The following is a 22,068-nucleotide window of genomic DNA, read 5'->3' on the forward strand; positions in this document are numbered from 1 at the left end:
TGAAGAGTTGTAGATAGATTCGAAAGCTTGTTGTAACATCATCTTTTTTTTTGTTAACCATTAAAAGGTATTATATATACAAGACTACTTGGTTTAATTTTTTAATCTACTGGCTAACATAGTAGCAAACTTTTTGTATTTTTCCTGCTTTATTGGATTATTGATTTTAAATGGCATCTTATGATCCGTAGTAAATGTGGTATCTGACTTCAGCCAATTAAAATGAAGAATTGGTTACTTACACAACCAATAGGAGATCACCACCATGTAAATGGTTAGATGTTCAGATCTGTTCTACATAATGAACATGAAAAGTAATCCTAAACAGGATCAACCTGTGTGTGGGCAATTTAATGAACAATCTATAGGCTAAGGTTAATAACTTTTGGCTCTCCAGCTTAAAATGACGTGGTTGTTGAACGATCAGCCGGCATTGGCAAGACTTCCAAGTTTAGTTTCACCTTCTTATTTATAGCATCTGCTCTGAAGAGATAAAGCATGAAAGAGATGTATGTAAAAAAATAACAATGGCCACGTCTGACTGAAGCTAAATTAGCTAAATCTAAGTCACCCAACAGTGACCGAACACGGTCCCTGATGTCTGTAATACAAGATGTTTAAAGAGCCAAGGGGAAAGACAGGAACTGAGTGACTCTCAGCAAAGAACCAAGCATGCAAGTTGACAAATCCAAAAATGTTCTATGGCAGTTCATGAACTTTAAAAAAGATAAATAAATGGATCATTTGTTTGGGAGTGATGGATAAGGATGCTTGGAGGAATGTGAACAAGAAACATTCTTGGGTCTTTCATGGACCATGGCAATTTAAAGACAGATTCCTAAAACCATCACTTTACAGCCTGAGCATGAGATGATCAGATTCCTGAAGTGTGTTGTGTGTATTAGAAGAAATTTATAAGACAAGAAAAACTTGTTGAACCAACAACCAGCATTCTTTAGCTCACGTCCAGAAGACAAGTCCATCACATTTTTACATCCATGTAAAAAAAGGCATAGCCTTATGAAGTACCCCTTTTATGAACTTAAAGCAACCATCTACTTTTAGGACAAAATACTGTCCCAGAGCTGGAGAGCGCAAGGGGTTTATTATTTGCAGTTGTCCTCCGCCGTCCCTCAAATTTGAAGGTTCCAGGCCTTGTTTTCATCTGTCCAGGATGGCCGATGCAATCTTAAGACTACCTAATTTCCACAGTGCATTGGTAGTGTTTGACGACCAGTGCACTATATCTGCTCTCTGATTGCCCAGAGCTGCTCATGTGAGCAGTGCTGGCCAATCAGTGAGCAGTGCACAATGTGCATTAGTTAGAAAACTGACATGGCCACCTTGGATGGCCAAAAACAGAACCTCGAACTTGCGGGTGGCATGGGCAACAGAGAACAGCTGCAGGGAACAGCTCTCTCTCCTGTCCCTAGACAGAATTTTGTCCCTAATCTGGAGGGTTGGTTTAAAGAGGTCGACCTTTTTCTACTAGTTTTAACAGAGATGCAAACAGAGGTTTATATGTATAAGTAGAGTAAATTTGTTTCACCAATACTGTTGAGAAGTTCTCCTTTTTCTTATCCCTATTTACTCAACTTATCAATACAAAACTGGTTCCTGCATCTCTTATTAAAATTAATCAAAAGTGTCCAACCCCTTAGGTCCACTAAGACCGGTGTATGAAATGCTGGTCTTAGATAAATGTAGCCCATACTATGGAGTCTTGATTTGTCAGTGTAGCTTATAAGATGGCCCATGGAACCAGTTAACCATGCTCTGTGAATCATGCTCATCATGGTGCTAGAACTGTAAAGGGGTTGGCCATTTTCTACTGATTTTAACAGAGATGCAGGAACAAATTTATATTGATAAGTAGAATCAGCCTTGTATAGAGTAAATACGTGTGCTCTTCATTGGATAACAGTCTTGGATCATCATCTTTTAGCACTCTGTGTTCTTCTGTTCCTCTGTTATTCCTCCTACCAATTTTGAAAATAATTGACAGATGGGTGTAAACAGTTGGGGGTGTGTGTGTGTGTGGGGGGGGGGGGGGTTCCTACAGTCTGACACTATCCAATCAGTGTTAACAGAATCACTGTGTAACAGGACACACCCCTATGACACGGAGAATGGTGACGTCTAAATATTCAGAAAAAATAACCAAGGAACAACAGAGTTTCAGGATAGGAAAGCAGAAATGTAAGGAGAAATGAGATTTTCAGATAATACATATATTGCATTTCCGATGTAACGTTGGGTATACTGTATAAATATATATTAACCTCCGCTATGTGAGATGAGACAGAAATAACTATACAATGGACAAGATGGAGCAGCTGCTTGGACTCTCTTATGGGAGCTGTAGTGGAGTCATTTTGGAAACCCCTCCATAAAAATTTTAAGCGACCACCATGGAGTCGTGACCTTGAATTGCTTGTCTCACTAGTTACAACGGTAAGAAGCCCCCCCAACCAAGTGGACAAGAAGGATCGTCTCACCCGTTTCTCTGTACCATTATAGTAATGCACCCATTAGCTGTATTAGCCTAGAGCTATTGGAGCATCTTACACATGCCCAAATGTAAAGAAATCTGTTTCTGTGAAAGATTTTGAGTTAAGAGTCAAAATGAAATTTTTGTTTTAGTTTTTATTTGTACTTTTTGTACAGTATTTTTGATACTACACTTGTTTTTTGTTTATTGAAGCCCCCCCTCAAAAAGTTGCACATTCATTAAGTAATGATTTGTACAGCATCACAAAGGAATTCTACGGACATACAAAAATCTTAATCATTTAATTGAATTGTGCTGACAGTATGAAAAAAGATCTGTAGGTATGTTTGGTGCCTACTATGCAGACAAATGACTCGGTGTGGAGAGATGATATTTGAGTTGCTGGTTCTCAGCAGAGTATTCCCCCAGATTAACACGGCTTCCTACAATATACTAATTCCGACTAACTGCGGGTAGAAGTAGTTAATAGTAGGTCACTCCCATACACAAGCGTCTACATAGATATTTAAAGCATTTACTATACCAAAAGGTCTCAATATAAGCGGCGCGATCAATATACACGTTAGCGTTCATCAGTACAATTGCTTAGTTTTATTATTGCTTTTCACTTTACAAAATGAAGATGTTTTCCTTAATGTTACCAAGAATTGAGAATATTATTTTTTAATATACATAATTATTAAACTTCGAAAGACGCATCTCTTTTTTGATTTTTGGTTTCTCCTCCCCACTTTCAAAAAATTATAACTTTTTTATTTTTCCATCAACGTAGCTGTCAGACAGCTTGTTTTTATGGGACAAGTTGGAATGTTCAATGGTACCATATAATGTCCTGAAAAATGTATAAAAAAAATTGAGTGGAGTAGAATTGGAAAAAAACACAATCGCAATTTTTTGTGCGGATCTTGTTTTTATGGTGTAGACAGTGCAACGAAAATGGCGTTAATTTTATTCTGCGGGCTAATACTTTTTTTTGCTGTACTGCTTTTAAAATATATATTTCAATTACTGTTGTCAATTTCCGACTGCTATAAGATTTTTTTTCCGTTCATTAAGTGAAATTGGAAAAATTGCTTTTACAGCATAGACACTGTGGCGAAAATGACATGATGACTTTCTAATGTGGGTCAGTAGGACAATGATAATACCAAATTCTTTTTTTTTTTGCTGTACATTGAAAAATATTTTTTGTTTAATTCTAAGCCATTTCTGATCACCGTAACTTTTCAATCTTTCTGTTGATAGGGCTTAATTTTTGCAGGACAGTGCATAAAAAATTTTTGATTGCATTTGCAGTTGCGCATTTTCATTTTTCTGATGACATTGACCGAGCAAGAAAAATGTGTTATTTTGATACATCAGATTTTCACGGATACAGCAGTACAAAATATTTTTTTTCATTATTATAAATACCGGAATTTTTTTTTTCTTTATTTCTTACAGTAATGAAAACCTTTTTCTCCCACTTATTTTTATTTTTTTGTCTCCATAGGGGACTTGATCGCTTATAGCATATACTGCAATATTTCAGTATTGCAGTATATGGTATTTCTGCCAGCATTGTATCAAGGCAGACCATAGGCGCATCTTAATAGGCAGAAATATATCGCAGTCCTGGGGTCCTTCAGATGGCCCACGGATGCCATGAAAAGTGAACGGCAACTTGCGATCTGATCATGGGTGGGTCATTCGAAACCCCTGAACTCTGATCAGGGCATTTAAAGGGTTAACAGCTGTGATCCGTGTTTTCATCGCAGCTGTTGCGGGCAGGTGTCAGCTGTCTTTGACAGCCCACACCCACCATGTATGGCGTAGGCTCAGCTACCGGGCCGTCTCCATACAGTCCCCACTGCCAGAAATTGTATACGTACGCCCTTTAGCGCTAAGGGATTATGGATGCATCATCAAGCAGCAGTACATGGAACAGGCTGTTACTGGGAATATCTAACAATTAATCAAAATCACATAAACTAATGATGTTCCAGCGATGATTGTCCAGTATTGATCCCAGTGAAATTAGATTTTAGTTTTACATGATACTGTTGCACAAACAAGCTTATTTTATTTTTATTTTCAGCTACAGGAAATATTTCGGAAGAAAAATGAAAAGAAAGAACGGAAAGGAGAAGAAGAAAAGTGTGCTCAACTGGTAACGTGTTTAAGATTGCTCCGCGGATAACTTTTTCCACATAATGATAAATAGGGTACCTGCAAAGGAAAGCAGAACATAATCTTCTACAGTATTATTTAGTGTAGGTCGAATAACCTCATAACCCAACTACCCCCCGTACTGTTACAAGTAATGGAGGAGAGTAGTCATTAGGGGTTGGTGACTCTGTAGGTGACTGAAGAATGCATTGATTAGGATGAACATCGGCAGTGGATGCTGTTTGTCTGCAAGAGGGGAAGTGAAGGTGAGATGGAAGTTGTAGTCAGAGGTTGATCATTTATATGGAATTTATTTTGCTCTTAACTAAGATTTTAAAGAAGTTGTCCCGTGAAGTGAAGCTCTCTCCTATCAATAGAATAGGGGATAACTAGTTGATAGTGGGAGGTCTGACTTCCCATTGATCTCAAGAAAATTGGTGCCAAAGTTGCTTGATTGAACAGAGTTGCGGTCACACATGTACAGTACCATGTCATTCTTTTTAATGAGTCTGAGTGCTTGAATCTTCAGCAGTCCTATTGAAATTAATGGAGTGATAGTGTGAACGTCCCACCGCAGATTAATTCATTCAGAGACCTTCAGGAACACAGTTATTGTGATCAGTGGGAGGTTGGATCCTCATTAGCAGATAATTATTCCCTATCCTATAAGAATATATATGGGAGATAGATAAAGATTAGATAGATTGATAAGATTAGAGATAAGTAGATAAAATTACATAGGTAAATTAAGATTATATTAGTTACAGTAGATAGATAGGACTAGATAGAATTAATAGATGTAGATACATCAAAGATAGACAGATAGACAGAATTAGATAGACAGATAGACAGAATTAGATAGACAGAATTAGATAGACAGAATAAGATAGACAGACAGACAGAATTAGATAGACAGATAGACAGAATTAGATAGACAGAATAAGATAGACAGACAGACAGAATTAGATAGACAGACAGACAAAATTAGATAGACAGACAGAATTAGATAGACAGACAGAATTAGACAGACAGACAGACAGATAGACATTAGATAGAACTAGATAGACTGAATTAGATAGAATAGAATTATATAGATAAGATTAGACACAATGAATAGATACAATTAGATAGAATTATATACAATAGATAAGATTAGATAGAATTAAATAGATGAATAGATAAGATTAGATATAATAGATAGATTGATAGAATTAGACAGAACTAAATAGATGGATAGATAGATAAGATTAGATACAGAAGATAGAAAAGATAAATATGATTAGGTACAATAGATACATTGACAAGATTACATAGATAAAATAAATTATAGATAGAATTAGATATGATAAAATAGTATTAGATTGATAGAATTAAATAGATGAATAGATAGATAAGAGTACATAGATAAAATTAGATACAGTAGAGAGATATGATTAGATAGGAATAGATGGATAAGATTATTATGATAGACAAAAGTACATAGATAAGATTAGATGGACTGAATTAAAGAGATAGATAAGATGAAATACAGTAGTTAAATAAATAAGACAGATTTGATTAGATACAGTAGATAGGATTAGATGGAATTAGATAGATATGAGATAGATAGATATGAGATAGATAGTGGGTTTCTGTTTGGGACCACCCAACATGTGTGAACCAGCTGAGCACTACAGCAATTAACTGATTTTTAATCAGTGCAGAAGCCTCGTCTCCACAGTAATTAGCAAACGGCAGCACCATGGGGGAAAAAAGCTACTTGGCCCTGAGAATGAGAAATGTGATTGCTGTCATTTACTGTGAGGGACGGAGACTGGTAGGTGGGAAATCTGCTTCCTCCTCACCTATTAAAATGTTTTGTAGATTTAGAAGAGCTAGCCAGGTTTTCAGCATGTCATAATTGTGAAAGTTAGGGAGTATCTTTGTTAACATTTTTACATATATGAAGTTTGCCTTTTTGTTGAGCTTCTTATAGCCCATTTGATAAGAAGTCCACTTACATTCTACATGCAGTGCATGTAAATGGCCTATTTTATACCCCATACAAAAAAGGTTAGTGAAAAAATCCATACCTACTGCTACAAAAGCTAGAAATACCAATTCCCATAGAGAAAAGGAAAAATGCTATATGGGGGAGGATATATAGGTGGAAAATACTGCTGAACAGCCCCTCTCACATCTACTATTCATGAGGGTTGGCTGCTCAGTATTATGCTTGTAGATATATAAGGCTGCTTTTCTATAGGATGCCATCACACATAGATACGTGTAGTGCACCATGCTGGCCTATTAGTGATGCCCATACTATTAGATCAGGCCAGCTATCCTACACCTTCTTAGTGTACCATACAAAGCACTGGCAGCTCAAGGCCAGACTGCATCCTGCAATATCTCCATAAATGTAGTTTGCTTTTTGGGATCAGAAGCTTTCAAGAAGGTATGAAAACTAATTGCACAGGTTAATATAATAGTCCATTTTTATACATAACCCCCACATTATAACTAATGCTTATGAGGACAAGTTTGGGTATATTCACACAGGCGATGTGGAATTGGACAGGCAAGTTCTGTCCAATTCTGATATGAAGAGAACTTACACTGGAAAAGAGCCCATTCATTTCAATGGTTTATACGGCATTCACACAGGACCTATCTTCCCGCAGATTTTTTGGCTTTGGCACGGAGTTTGAACGGCTTAAGTAAAGAAAAAAATCCTTGTTCATGCACAGCTACGCTTCGTAGTGAAGAGCCTAGTTGTGCATACGGCCATCTGAAGTAGTGTGTTTTTAATGCATATGCAAGCTTTGATGTCTGCGTTGCATCCGTACTCTCAAAAAAACCCCTAAAAAACGCAAGGATGCCCAATTGATGGCACTTTTTCCACTGTCTCCTGGCAATATGCATGAAAAATGCTGTGAATATGCATGTAAGATCCATTTTTACTGCGTTTTTTTACACTCCCATAGACTTTCATAGGTTATTTTGGCCCATTATATGGACCAAATCAGGAGGTCACAACTTTTTACATGCATAAAAAACTGGCGTCTGAATACACTAATTTAATTCAATGGGTCTGTATTCAGTCTATAAAAAATATGGACTGAAAATACGTCCCTGTGAATGTGCCCTTAATTCACACAAGTGATTTTTCTCTCGGACCGATAGTCCAAGGTAGAAAAATCGTTGCACATCCTATTTTTGTGCAATTCTTCCTGAAGAATCGGCCATTATTTTCTATGGAAACATTAAAAAAAAGCGATTGCATGCCAATCGATTTTCTTGCGAGTGAGATGCATTTTTAATGCAGGTTCCCATGGGGGCCACATGAAAAAAAGAAACAGGAAGTGCAGAGCAGAAGAACAAGGGCATGCAAATAACAAGAAAAATAGCATGAAAAATACATGGAAAACGGTCAGCTTCTCACTGGCCAAAAACACACTCGCCGTGTGAGTACAGCCTTAGGGCTCGTTCACATCAGCATTAGGGAGTTCTATTTAACTATTTTTCGGGGGGGAGCAGGAAAACAGCACCGCTTCGCTAAACGGTTTCGTCTTATGATGAAACAAAACAGCGCAGAACCGACCCCTGTTGGGTATAATGGAGTTCGTTCGATATCTGGCCAGCAGTCTTACATTTTACCAGACAAAATAGCGCTGCTTGGCCACGGAGGTTCCAAATTGAACCACTGATGAGAATTAACTCCTATATTGTGGGGATTATGTATAAAAATACTGTAGACTTCGTATTGGTAATCTCTTTGAAGAACGTCTACGTGGTCGTTGTCCATGTCCAGCCTTATCCCGTTGTGGGACCATCAGTAGATGCTCTTTTAATGTTATTTGTAGAAGCCAAGTTCCGTTTATACATTTACAGATTTTCTATACCTCTCTGCAAGTCTAAAGACTGAAATAGTTGGGAAGTCCTGCCACAATTAGGATGATGACTGTCTGATCCTCTGTACGTCCTACAATGTGCTCCAGCTGTCTGTTCTCTATAGTCTGTAAATATTGAAGAATGCATGCCTTAACCTATTCTGTTTGTCTTCTTCCCTTTTATCTTGCTGTTCACGACTTGACTCTGAAATGTGGCACTTCACTTGGGCCTTGTTGGTGTATGTAAGCGTCTACAACTTTATGGATACTTTGCAACAACTAACAGTGTATGTACTTTAACATGCAACGTACAAGTCTTATTTGTGGCAACTGTCGGGGCTGACTAGCTGCTCACTGTTTACTGATGTTACATGACATGGATCTCTTTATGTTTTATGATGGCTTATACTGTTTGATAGCTTTAGGCACTTGCATGCAAGACTAATAACAATGTTTAGGTGCTAGACTTACAGGCACATTTTACAGGGCAACAAAAATGCTGACCTTGTGGTTAATTGTCACCTGTAACTAAACTTTAGGCCTCGCTCACACGAGCGCGATTTTCGCGCATTAGAGGCAAGTGAAAAGAGCATTTCTATAAGAACCAATGGTTTCCTATAAAAACGTTCAGATGAAGGAAGTTTAGACACACTAAATACTTTCACCAATCAAAGATAGGACATGTGTGTGCAAAGCTGGCATCTAAGGTCTATGGTACGAGAAAAGATAGGACCTGACCTATCTTTGGTGTGAGCTGCACAGGAGTTTCCATTGACTCCTATGGGAGCTGGAGTCTATGGAAACTCCTGCGCAGGAAAAGAAGATTACAAATCTCATTAGGAGGAGTTCTGCCGACGGAAGGAATTCCCAGCTGTTTACAGCAGTACATTTAAAATCTGCTGCCTAGAAGCACATTTTAAATGCCCCCCTGTAAACTCCTGTTAGTCCCTGCGGGGATGAGGGGACTCCCGGGGGTTCCTTTAATCCCTGCAGGGACTAACAGGAATTTACAGCAAGACATTTAAGATGTGCTTCTGAGCAGCACGTTTTAAATGTCTGGCTGTAAACAGCTGGGAATTCCTCCAGTCCTGCTGCTGGGCAATTCCCCAGCAAGGGCGGGGGGGGGGGAACAGTAAGGGACTCCCTCCACCTTTCTCCTCAAGGGATTTCCCTACAGCAGGGAGAGAGAGAGGGCAGGGTTGCAGGGCTTCCCCGAGAGGGTGAGGCTAGAAGGATCCGTCCTCTAGCCCTGCTCCCTCTCTATTTGCTATGGGGAATTCCTTTGAGAAACCCTGAAGCCCCGCCTACTCTCTCTGCACTATGGGGATAACCCTCAGGGATCCCAGAGCAGGGAGAGAGAGCGTGGGGATATGGGTTAATCCTTCATAGCAAGGAGAGAGAGTGGGACTATGAGGGATTAACCTATAGCAGGGAAAGTCAGAGCAGGGCTATGGGTTAATCCGCCATAGCTGGGCGAGAGAGAGTGGGGCTCTGGGGGATTAACCCATAGCTGTGAGAAACAGAGCTGGGCTATGCGTTAATCAACCATAGCAGGGAGAGACAGAGGGGGCTATGAGTTAATCCCCCCATAATTCCTCTCTCTCCCTGCTATGGGGAAATCCAGAAGCCCTGCGTGGCTTCTTCTCTTTCTCCTCCTGGAACAGCTGCCTGTTCACTCAATTTCTAGCACAGTAAAGGCACAATTTTTTTCATGCACCTATAGTGCCCTAAAACCACACTCATATGAACGAGGCCTTAGAGAAAGCATATATATATTCTAGAAAAAGTAAAAGCATTTGGTGACTGCACCTAGCACATTTATGAGACAGTAGTCACACAAGGTCATTATGACTTAAAAACATAAACAAGAAACAATATAATAAACCTTCCAGTTTAGCGTATTTAAGTACAAGTTAAACAGAGGTAGTTTGGATCTTAGGCAGTCAGTCAGTGACCGGTAAGTTGCAGTTGACTGGAACTTGTCCAGTATACTGTGGCCAGGACTACCCAGACCAACACTTACTTTAGGTTGTCCCACCATGCATCAGTTCTTGCCTCCTGGTCCACAGATACAATACAGAACCAGAACAGAACAAAAATCTGTATGGTCTGTTATTATCTCATCCTTTTGATCATACGGAAATGAGAATGACCCATACGGACAGACAAATAGCATACTGATCAAAGGAAACCTAACTTATTTTTCATCTCAACTCTGGTTGATAAAACAGCTGGTCAGCGACTCATCATAAATATACAAAAATACACTGCAGTAAGTGACAGTAACCCCGTAACAAGCACCCCGCGTGTCATCACATGACCAGGACTAACAGTGTCAGTTTAACTACAGCAAGCAGAGATCTTGAGAACTATGAGGAACTGATATACAATCTATAACAATGAATAAACATTATTTGTTGACATTTTATTATCCCTTTAACATGATGGCAAGACACCGAAAATTAAGAAATTAATTATGTATGATACACATCTCCAAGCCTTATACTTAGCAACATATGTTATTGGCTTACATTAATTACGTAAGTCAGATGTTTATACTCTTAATGGGCAATCTTATACAGCACCCTCAAGTATTCCGCACAGCTAATGAAGATCTTAAAGGAAGTCTGTCAGCATAATTTGCCATATCCTCAAATTCATTACATGGAATGTGCTCAAAACAGATGACTATAACACTACTTTTTTATATCCTCAAGGCCTCCAGTTGGCCAAAATCCACTTTCACGCAATTCCCCCGTAACATATAAATGAGGCTGACTGACGCTATTCATAATTGATGTGTAATTGACATTCTGCACATGCGCTGCATTTCCTTCTTTGGCATCTATTCGTCTTCCCATATTAATCTATGCAGTCAAATGGACATCAGTGCACATGCGCCACATTTCGGCATATGCGCAGTTCCGCCTGTTTTTCTCCACATAGATTAATATGGAGAGATAAATGGGCATCACTGCGTCTGCGCCACAGCTGGAAATGCGGTGCACGTGCATACATGGCACGTCAACTGCAGACAGAGTCTCTAGCTTCGGTAAGCAGCTTTGTGGCGTGTTTAACCCTTTCCAATCCAATTTGTATCCTGGTTTTCCTAGGGGGCTTACTACTTTTTCTGCCATTATACAACGTTGCTATATGCTGGCTAAAGCCAGTACTGCATGAGGTGACTCGTTGGATAGGCTCTGACAGCACAGAGGCTGGCAATATACAGTAAGAGAACCCTGACGGATCTCTTGCAACATCAGAGTTGTACAGCCTTAAATTATAATGTCTTCAGAGGTAAGACAGTGGATTAGAAAGGGTTAAGCGCTTAAACAAATGTATGTGATGTCAATGGTTTCGTAGTGGGATTCTTGCGCAGTGTTACTACGTACGAGAAAAGATAGGCCTTCCCTATCTTTCTCGCACTTAGTTTTGCTATGGGCAAGAAAAGCTAGGGCAGAACCTATCCTTTTGCTTTTTTTTTTTACTTCACGCATTGGCGCAAATTTTAAACGGTAAAAAAATTTTTTTGACTTGTTCATGTGCAAATACATTTTATATACGCTCGTCTGAAGCCGCCCTAAGAGTACGAAGGGTAAAAAAATGCTGAACGAGTAGTAAAATAACTCGTTGGAGAATCCAGGACTTATTTACACGCTGCATGGGAATCCTGCAAAAGCATATTTCGGGCAGTTGGAGGGCTCAGTCACACGGGCGCATCGGCGCCCGTGTTACTGTAGGAAGAAGATGGCCGTACCTCAAGACGGGCGTCTCTCTGCAGCGCCGGGAGAAAGAACATGTGACCGGCCTCATTGCTGGTCATGTGTTCTTTCTTCAGCGCTGCGGTGAGTTGTCCGTCTTGAGGTACGGCCGTCTTCTTCCTGCAGTGAGGGCTCAGTCACACGGGCACATTGGCGCCTGTGTACGGGGGTCGATGCGCCCATGTGACTGAGCCCGGAGACATAGAGAATTTCAAAAAATGTTCTGTTACATTCATCTGTTTTGGGCACAGAACATGTGATGAATATTTGGATACGGTAATTATGCTGACAAACTTCCTTTACTTTATTCTGCTCAGTAGATATATGAGGAATCTGGTAATCAACACCATATAACACCATCATTCTGCTTCACCTGCCGTTTCTTTTAGGAATCATGGGGTACACTCACACAAAGGCTCCCAGTAGGTGATACATATATAATAGTTGCATAAAGGAGAACCATCAACATATCTGCTATGTATTAAATCCCCTTAACATGTTGTTATTTCTTCTACCGGCCATTGATATTACAAGCTCCCCGTGAAAAACTCTAGGCAGCCTATGTCCTTATGACAACACTTCCTACCTGCCCGATGCTTGAAAAGCCCCTAAGTTGTAGAAATGGAAGACCCTGTCTAGTATTACAGTGCGGTATACCGAGCAGAGCTAGCCCTGGCTTGGATGAAGTTATATGACATCAGTAACGAGAAGCCAAAAAGTGAGCAGTATGGAAACAAAAGACATTCACATTACCGCTCTGGCTTTCTGACAACTACATGATACGGTGGCACTGAACACCACTTTGTAGCTACTTACAAGTACTGGGAAAGTTGAAGTGTGCAATGTATCTATGATCACAAAGAAGCCTATTGAATTGCTAATATAAAGGATTCCTTATTGAGGAAGAAGGTTCATGTTTGTAGCTAAACTAATGTGTCTTTTACTGTAATATTCTCCTGTTTCGGGATATCATCAAGAACTGTCCATCAAGAACTGTCCACGTTGGTTAAATGTTTCTTTAGTCTATTGAATGAATACAACATATGTATTTTTTGTCAGAGACGTCAGAAGTTAGTAGACAACTTGAAAAAGTTTCAGTCTGTTTTATTACATGTTTAGCACCAAGAATCTATCAAGCACTTCTAGCATAAAATACGTTAAATGGTCCATATACTAGAACATACACAGAGTTAACTTTTTACTTTGGGATCTACTAGCGCTGGTTGAGACATAAGGCTCTGTTCACATCACATTTCTCCCTATGTCAGGTGTTTGTGCTGGAAACGCTCCTGGTGCACACGCAGTACATATCCATGGGGCACCATTTCAAAGACTGATGTCAAAAGACATTGCAGGGCGGTATACTGTATGTCGGGATTTCATTTTGTTTAATTGTATAGGAATGAGTATTCTGCTACGCTTTACTATACAGGCGTCCCACAACATTGTATACTGCACAGTATATATTTTTTTATCATAGGAGCCTGTGGGTGATGTATGCCACTGTATTCTAATACAATGGCTCATGATGGAGCCCTCCATCAAAGGTATATGTGGGAAGTACTTCTGATGTATACATCTGAGCAAAGGCTCAAGCGTAATGTGAACAGAGCCTAAGTTCCTATATAATTCACTTCTCGAGCTCTTGTCAGAGACATTTTGTGAAGTGACCATAAACATGAAGAAAGGAGATAGATGTTACAGCACTCCAGATTACACTAAAAGCCAAATAGACTTATCTGAACTGAACAGGACAGGAGCCGCCAACTAGACCTGAAACGCCTTCAAACGAAGAGCATAACTGGCATCCTCTGCAAGAAGGAGCCGTAATAAACGTTTACAGACAAGCGCTGATTGGCCGGCTCGGACACAAACCTCCCAGCCAACCAATGCATTCACACACCGGAAGATACGTGCTTATGTCAGCGTCCAGCACTGAAATGACACCGAGCATGTATCGGCATGTGGATCATCCTAGTCCCGATTCGACACGGCCGGTGAGCCATAACATCTAGGTTATCACATTGGTCTAAACCAGTGTTGCCCAAAGTCCAGTCCTCACGACCCCCCAATGGGTCATGATATGAGCATATCCTATAGAGAGAACACTGGTGGCAATGACTAAGGCACCGACAATAATTACATCACCTGTGCAATACTGGGGAAATCCTGACAACCAGAGCTGTTGAGGGGTTGTGAGGACTGGATTTTAGGAAACAAATCTAAACTAAAGAGGTGCAGACACTAAACTTTATAGGGGTAGAGAATTAGCATATATAAAAGGATAAGGAGGCCATAAGTCCATAGCAAAAATTAAAAAAGGACCCTTGCTGGTTCACTCCATCATGCCCCCAATCTCAGCATAAGAAACCCCTTTCAGGCCCTTCCTTGATTTAAAGCGTGTGGACTCCCGCTACCCGGAGAGATAGGACCAACTCATAAGCCCCCACTGCCATACTGTGCCCAGATTCTGTCTGATCAGACTTCATTCATGAAATTAATTTTACATTCTCAGCCCTATTAGACAGAGGTGCTACAGTCTATTTCTGGGAATCTTTTCCTTTTCCTTTTATCTACTTTTTACTGTGAGCTGCAGTATTTTACCTGCCTTAACAATGGCTGCTACTAACACCACTAACATAGTAGCTACACCGCACATTTGTCATGTTTCCACATTCTTTTTCCCAGGCTCGACTAATCTTTTTAAATAACATGCATGCTTTCCTCTCTCTCTTGTACAGGAGGGCATATAGCACAATGCCGACTTTTCATACATTTTCATAGAGCGTCTCGTCTTTGAGATACCTGTGGAAATAACTGATCAAACAAAAGTCTATTTCATTTGACTCTGTGTCCGTCATTACGATTTTACATACAGATCTATCGATAGGGGCCATAGATGTGACTGCTGTGATTTGTCGGAGTAGTATAATGTAAGACGTTACATTATTACATTACATTATAAACAGGTGTGGTTCGTCTTACCAGGCTTTAAAGTAAGACCCTTTACATTCAAAATATCTTCTGTAGAAACTGCACACTTTATTAGGACTAGTTTGTAAAAAACCTATGTAAAAATGCTGTATATTAAAATATGCAAGAATGACTTGATGCCTTGTAGGATTAGTACCGAAGTATGAGGCAGTTTGCATGTTTTGTGCACATTTTCTCCCACAATCCAATAATATAATTAATCCCAAAATATAGTTAAAACTTAAGAGACCTCCTTAGCAATGTAGTCTTCCCAAGAAGTAATTCTTCTAGAGGAGATTACTTCCATAGTACAGCATGTGTACAAAATGCTGTATTCTATAGCCCCATAGCAGTCTGTAATATAGCCATGTGCCCTACTTGTGCACACTACATACGTAAAACAAATGGTATATAGAAATGTAAGCAATTTTTGAATGCAGTAAAAGCCCTTTAGACAGACATTCAATCAATGAAACGGGTTAGGGTACTTTTACACAGGCCAACGATCAGTCGAAAAATCACTCAAACAAGCCTGTTCCAGCAGCAATCATCCCATGTAAAAGCAGGACTCAACGGTACTGAGTGAGAAATCGCTCATCAGTTGCTTTGTTTCAGCTCACTGAAATTAAGTGATTAATTATTGGCTCTGTAAACAGGCAGTCATTCATCTATGAACAACTGCCTGTTCACAGTGAATGGAGGCGGGCGGCCAAAAGAGATCTGACGCACTCCGCCTCCATTCACTGAACGAATATTGCTCTGGTGTGAAAGCAACTATAGTCCTTGAGACAGTGTCTGACAGTCTTCCTGTGTAAAAGTACCCGTATTTTAAGATTTCAACTTATCCCCCATCCACACAAAAGGGAATATGTGTCTGATTGGCGGGGGTTCAATTGCTAGGACCCCTACTGATCATAAGAATGTGGTTCTTGTATCCCATCCCTATGAATAGAACAGTGGCTGAGCAAGTATGCTACCACTCCATTCTTCTCTATAGCACTGCCATGGAAAAGTCCTACAAGGCTCAGGAATCTCCTACAGTCTGACTACTAGGAACCCTTTTTAAGGCCATTAATTAGAATTACCCTTGTCCGTATGCCCTATTAAAGCATACAGACCTCATAGGTGGACCAGCATCTATGAGTGAAAGTGCAGGCCATATAAATGTCATATTACTCTTGTTTTGTAATAGCCGCAGCAATGGGAATACATAGCCAAAGTCTTCCTCAGGTATCATCTATCTGCCAGACGTCTTGTGATTCAGACCCAAAAGTGATCATCCCCGAAGCTCTCAGTATAAAGGGTTTGTCCACTGAATTTACAGCTTTGTTGTTTCATATGAACAGTAATGTATAGGTCTATTATAGGTAATATTAACACAAGTTTACACATATATTAGCAACACTTGTGGATTAGCGGTGCAGAAATTGAGTAATATTGCAATTGCTGTACTATAATGTATTGACATACAGTGTCCTTCAGAAGTTTGGAAACACCCTACTTTTCAAACAGCAAAGTAGCAGTACAAACATCTCTGGGAGGTTCACCACCAAGAATGGAAACGTATCCCAACCAGGAAACCTAAAACCTGCTCCACCAAAACTTACAAGTTGAAGAATCCACAATGTGAAGTCATTAAGAAGTTTAAGCTGCTCGTTTGTTTTTTGTTAGTTCAACATTTTTAGACTATTTTGTCCGAATGTGACATTTTTAAGGAGTGTTTCCATTACTTCAGGAGGGTACTGTATCCTATCATTATAGGATGATGCCATTAATATAGCAATTTAATGCATATGTGTAACAACTTCTTATAAAACACGGATTATAAGAATATGCCATTTTTCATACTTCTAACCCGTAAACCTTGTACCATTTTGAAGCTGAATCAGTATGTTTGTATTTCCAAGTATTTACGCTTCTTACAACTTCTGCAGGTACATAAAACAGATGCACAAGATCATGCCTCCAGAAGCTATTGGGATACTCTAAGACGTGGCACAAGCCAAGCCCTCTTTTCGGACCTTGCAGAGGTACAAATAAACCTCTGGTCCGAGACATGTTACATCTCATTAAGATTTCATTCATTTGCATCATGTGGATTATGTTTGAATGCTGATTTGCATTTATTACGCATGTGACTGTTGGCTCCTCCTCTTGCTTTTACGTTACTGTCATGTGTATATGCAATGTATTCATATTATTTATGGTTGAAGTGTCAGTTATTGTTGTCCCATCAGTATATTCAGGGAAGTCAGAGGATACTTCCATACTAAAATCACCTGATACAAGCAACGCCAGCTGTAATGTACCCTCCACTTTGTATATATAAATGCATGTTAGATTTTATATTCCATGGTTCACTTTTATATACTCACAATATGTAAATGGCATTTAATATCCATATTAGTATGTCCACCTTTAACCCTCTAAGGACAACACCTAAGGACGCAACGATTTTTGGGGGATTTTCATCTGCAATTTTCATAGGCCATAACCTTTTTTATGTATTACGTATATGTATGTCATAAGTCGCAAAGGAGATTAAAGGGGTTTTCCATTTCTTAAAAATTGATGACCCGCCCATGTGATAGGTCATCAATAGCTGATCTGTGGGTGTCCTGATAACCACAGTCGATCAGCTTTTCGCTGGGCCACTGCTCCATATAGTGGCCAGAATCGTGTAAGGAACACAAACCTAAGAGGAAAGGGGGTCTACGTCAGAGAAAACCCACCACAATATGTATCATTGTGTTAATTTGGCACAGTTTCTGCTGTCTGGTTTAGCTTTCTCCTGTCTGAGGACCCTTTTAGACGGGCCGATAAATCGTTCAGATTCCCACAATCAGCCTGATATGTATATGATACCAGTTACCTGTGATTGTATTAACTGCCTTACTACCGGTATGAATATATGCACCTTGTTACATTTCTGGGACTATATACCAAAACAGCTGAAGGACGGTGAGTAAATGAAGGATTAGTGGGAGGGTATTTTTTGTAACAGATGCAAAATGGGACTACGGGCAGTGAATGATCTGCCTTATGCAGATTTTCTGTTATTGGGACCTTTCACACAGGTGGAACATTTCCATGTTCCGCAGCTAAAGACACAGGAAGTTCTGCATACATACATGAGGGTATTGGAAGATGGAGCTGTGAATTGTGGAAATATTCCATCCATGTGAAAGATCCCATACACATCTAACTTATTAAGGGCATTATCATACAGAATCAATGCAGATAATTCATAAATGTATCGGGTCATATAAGAACAAAACCCTTTTGTAATCTGTACAGTATTCATTACATGGTAACATTGTATACGGCCATTCACATAATATTATCTTCTCCATGAAGGGCGCTGATGAGCTCACCAGTTCCATGGTACATACTACACTACTTGTGCACTTTTTTGGGAAGAAAGGAAAAATTGAACTAAACTTTGAGGATTTTTATAGGTGAGTCATTTACATGCATATTCATAATGCAAATAAATGATATAGCTATGTGATTGCATTCTTTCAGGAAGCTGTATACACAACTATGCAGTTATCTGTAACAATACTACCTATTCTTAAGGTCTTGCTGTGTGATAAGCTATAGGAAGCATATACATGGAACGCAGAATATACAAACAGCAAGCGGAGGAACGTACAACTGTGTAATACAGAACATAGTAACTATAAGCATAGAGCATGATAACCGCTGTCACAGAACATAGGACATACTGTCATGGAACATAGATCATACAAACATGCTAAACACAGCATCTAAATAACAAACATGGAGCACAATATACCATCAACAACCATAAATATCAGAACCTATAAATGAAAAGCAGCAGCACAGAACAGAAAAACAACAAACGTAACACAAAACATAATGAAAATAAAAACTAGATAACAAACATAGAAGATAGATCATACAAACAACAAATGTTATAGATAGGAGCGTCTAAACATGGAACACAGCCACCAAACACAGAGTAGATATCATATACGGATCAAATATAGGACACGGCATTCAAACATTCAAAATACAATATGTAAATGGCCGAAAACATGGAAAAGAGCAAATACAAATGGAGCAAACATGAAAAGGTAAACTTGTAAAAGTAAAACACATACAATACATATAATAAACATTTAAAAGAGAACATGTAAATGAAAAAAACGCGGATTAGAACAGCTAAAGAGAAACGGAGCAGCGATAGGTTTTGGAGCAAACACAACAGAGCATGCAAACATGAAAAAGTGGTCTTGTAAAAGCACAAAAACATGTAAAATGCAGATAATAAATACAACAAACATGGAAACAACAATACCAACGATGAGCTCTTTGATGCCAAGACTGAACACATGCATCCTCTGAGGGAGGCTTGGATTTTGCTTGGCAGGTCCAGTGCTTCACTTCTACTGTATTACCTACAATATGGACAGAAGTAGTAATTGAAAAGCCCACCCAAACATTCAAGTCTTCTGTGTCTTTTGAAACATGTAGAAAATGAAGTGCACCATTACTTCTGTTCTAGGTTTATGGATAACCTCCAGACGGAGGTACTTGAAATTGAGTTCCTTTCCTATTCCAAAGGCATGAATACAATCAGTGAAGAAGATTTTGCTCGCATTCTTTTACGATACACAAATGTCGAAAACACATCAAGCTACTTGGAGAACGTGCGCTACAGACTACCGGAGGAAAAGGTAATTTTGTTTTAACATTCTCATCCATCCATACTGACATGAAAAAAATACGGTAAGTGTTCCACTGAAACCGCCAAGGTGTTTGCCTAAGTTGTCTAAACTGGTTTTCCAGTGTGATGTGCCTGACTTCACCATCACTTCCTTTTTTCGTCTGTTTTTACACTCAATAGTATGTTAGGCTGAAGGGAGACAATGTCCCACAATACAATAAAACTAAAAAATGGGGGAAAAATGGTCAAAAAGACATTAACACCCTAGTCCTTAAGGGGACCTGGACAAACCAAGATGGTAGCATCCTTTCTCTGACTGTGGTTAGCGGTGAATGAGTCGTCTAAGACGATACATACTTTTCATATAAGCAGCTCTGACCAATCAGAGCAGCGTGTAGTATATAAGAATGCAGATGCATTACCAACGCTCAGTCACAGATACAATGCCGCCATCTTGGTTTGTCTGGGACCGCAGGGACACTTTCACTTTGGTACACCTTTAGAATGCCTATTTAAATATACCCTGTGATCTTCACGAGGAAATGGAGAGCACATAAAGTTGTATACATGTTTATTATATAGATCTTGGACACTAAAGCTATTATAACGTTATATATCAAGAGCTGTGGACAGCATGTGTTTATTTACTGTACCTGCTTGTCTATTCATCTATATCTATCAACACATTCTTATTTGAATTCCTGGTGGTCTGGGGTATTTCCCCTTCTTTATTGGCTAGGATGTTACTGGGGGGGGGGGCTGCCTATCACGGGGGGGAGGGGTGCTGCATATTATGGGGGGGGGCTGCCTATTACGGGGGGGCTACTTATTACAGGGGAAGGGGCTGCCTATTACTGGGGGGGGCTACTTATTACAGGGGAAGGGGCTGCCTATTACTGGGGGGGGTACTTATTACAGGGGAAGGGGCTGCCTATTACGCAGGGCTGCCTATTACTGGGGGGGCTGCCTATTACTGGGGGGGGGACCTGCTCATTACTGGGGGGGCTGCTTATTACTGGGGGGGTGGGGGCTACTTATTACAGGGGGGGCTGCCTATTACTGGGGGGGCTACTTATTACAGGGGAAGGGGCTGCCTATTACTGGGGGGGGGACCTGCTTATTACTGGGGGGGCTGCTTATTACTGGGGGGTGGGGGCTACTTATTACAGGGGGGAGCTGCCTATTACTGGGGGGGATACTTATTACGGGGGAGGGGGCTGCCTATTACTGGAGTGGGCTGCCTGTTACTAGGGGGGGATCTGCTTATTACTGGGGGGCGGGCTACTTATTACAGGGGAAGGGGCTGCTTATTACTGGGGGGAGGGGGGCTGCTTATTACTGGGTGGGGCTGCTTATTACTGGAGGGTACCTGCTTATTACTGGGGGAATTGCTTACTGGGGGGGCTGCTTATTACTGGGGGGGGTGGGGGCTACTTATTACAGGGGAAGGTGCTGCCTATTACTGGGGGGGCTGCCTATTACTGGGGGGGGCGCTGTCTATTACTGAGGGGCGCTGTCTATTACTGGGGGGGGGACCTGCCTATTACTGGGGGGAACCTGCCTATTATGGGGGGGAGACCTGCTTATTACTGGGGGGACCTGCTTATTACTGGGGGGGATGCTTATTACTGGGGGTGGGGGTTACTTATTGCAGGGGGAGGGGCTGCTAATTACTGAGAGGTGGGGGCTGTCTATTACTGAGGGGTGGGGGCTGTCTATTACTGGGGGGGAGATAAATTATATGCTGCCCTATGTGTGTGCTGGGGGGGATAGATTATATACTGCCCTATGTGTGTACTGCCAGGACATTCTAAATGTCATAATTAAATAAGAATGTGCTAAACTCCAACCCCCTTCATAACCCCGGCCCATATAACCAAAGCCCCGCCCATGTCCCGCCCAACCCTGCCGGGCCTTGTAAAAATGGTCTTGCTTGAAGCTGGTCCCTGGTGCCAAAAAGGTTGGGGACCACTGGTCTAGGCTAATGCTTCCTTCCTTGGTGGTTCTAGGTAGAAGACTTGGTTAGTACATGATTATCTGGTGGCCTACACTAATGCCTCTTTCCTTGGTGGTCCTGAGTAAAAGAGTTGGTTAGTACATGATTCCTTA

The 22,068-nt window shown here is 40.4% G+C and overlaps 1 protein-coding gene across 2 annotated transcripts in view; it reads left to right on the forward strand.

The window, feature by feature from the left end:
* MICU3 (mitochondrial calcium uptake family member 3) overlaps window positions 1-22,068 on the forward strand; it is a 122,358-nt gene that overhangs the window by 77,907 nt on the left and 22,383 nt on the right. For both annotated transcript variants that reach the window (XM_066573378.1, XM_066573379.1), the window contains exons 7-11: window positions 4,590-4,661; window positions 8,781-8,819; window positions 17,201-17,296; window positions 18,624-18,724; window positions 19,798-19,969. In XM_066573378.1, the coding sequence (XP_066429475.1) occupies window positions 4,590-4,661; window positions 8,781-8,819; window positions 17,201-17,296; window positions 18,624-18,724; window positions 19,798-19,969 (480 nt within the window). The remainder of the gene's footprint in view (window positions 1-4,589; window positions 4,662-8,780; window positions 8,820-17,200; window positions 17,297-18,623; window positions 18,725-19,797; window positions 19,970-22,068) is intronic.

The sequence above is a fragment of the Eleutherodactylus coqui genome, chromosome 7, assembly GCF_035609145.1.
Source record: "Eleutherodactylus coqui strain aEleCoq1 chromosome 7, aEleCoq1.hap1, whole genome shotgun sequence".
Classification (NCBI taxonomy): domain Eukaryota; kingdom Metazoa; phylum Chordata; class Amphibia; order Anura; family Eleutherodactylidae; genus Eleutherodactylus; species Eleutherodactylus coqui.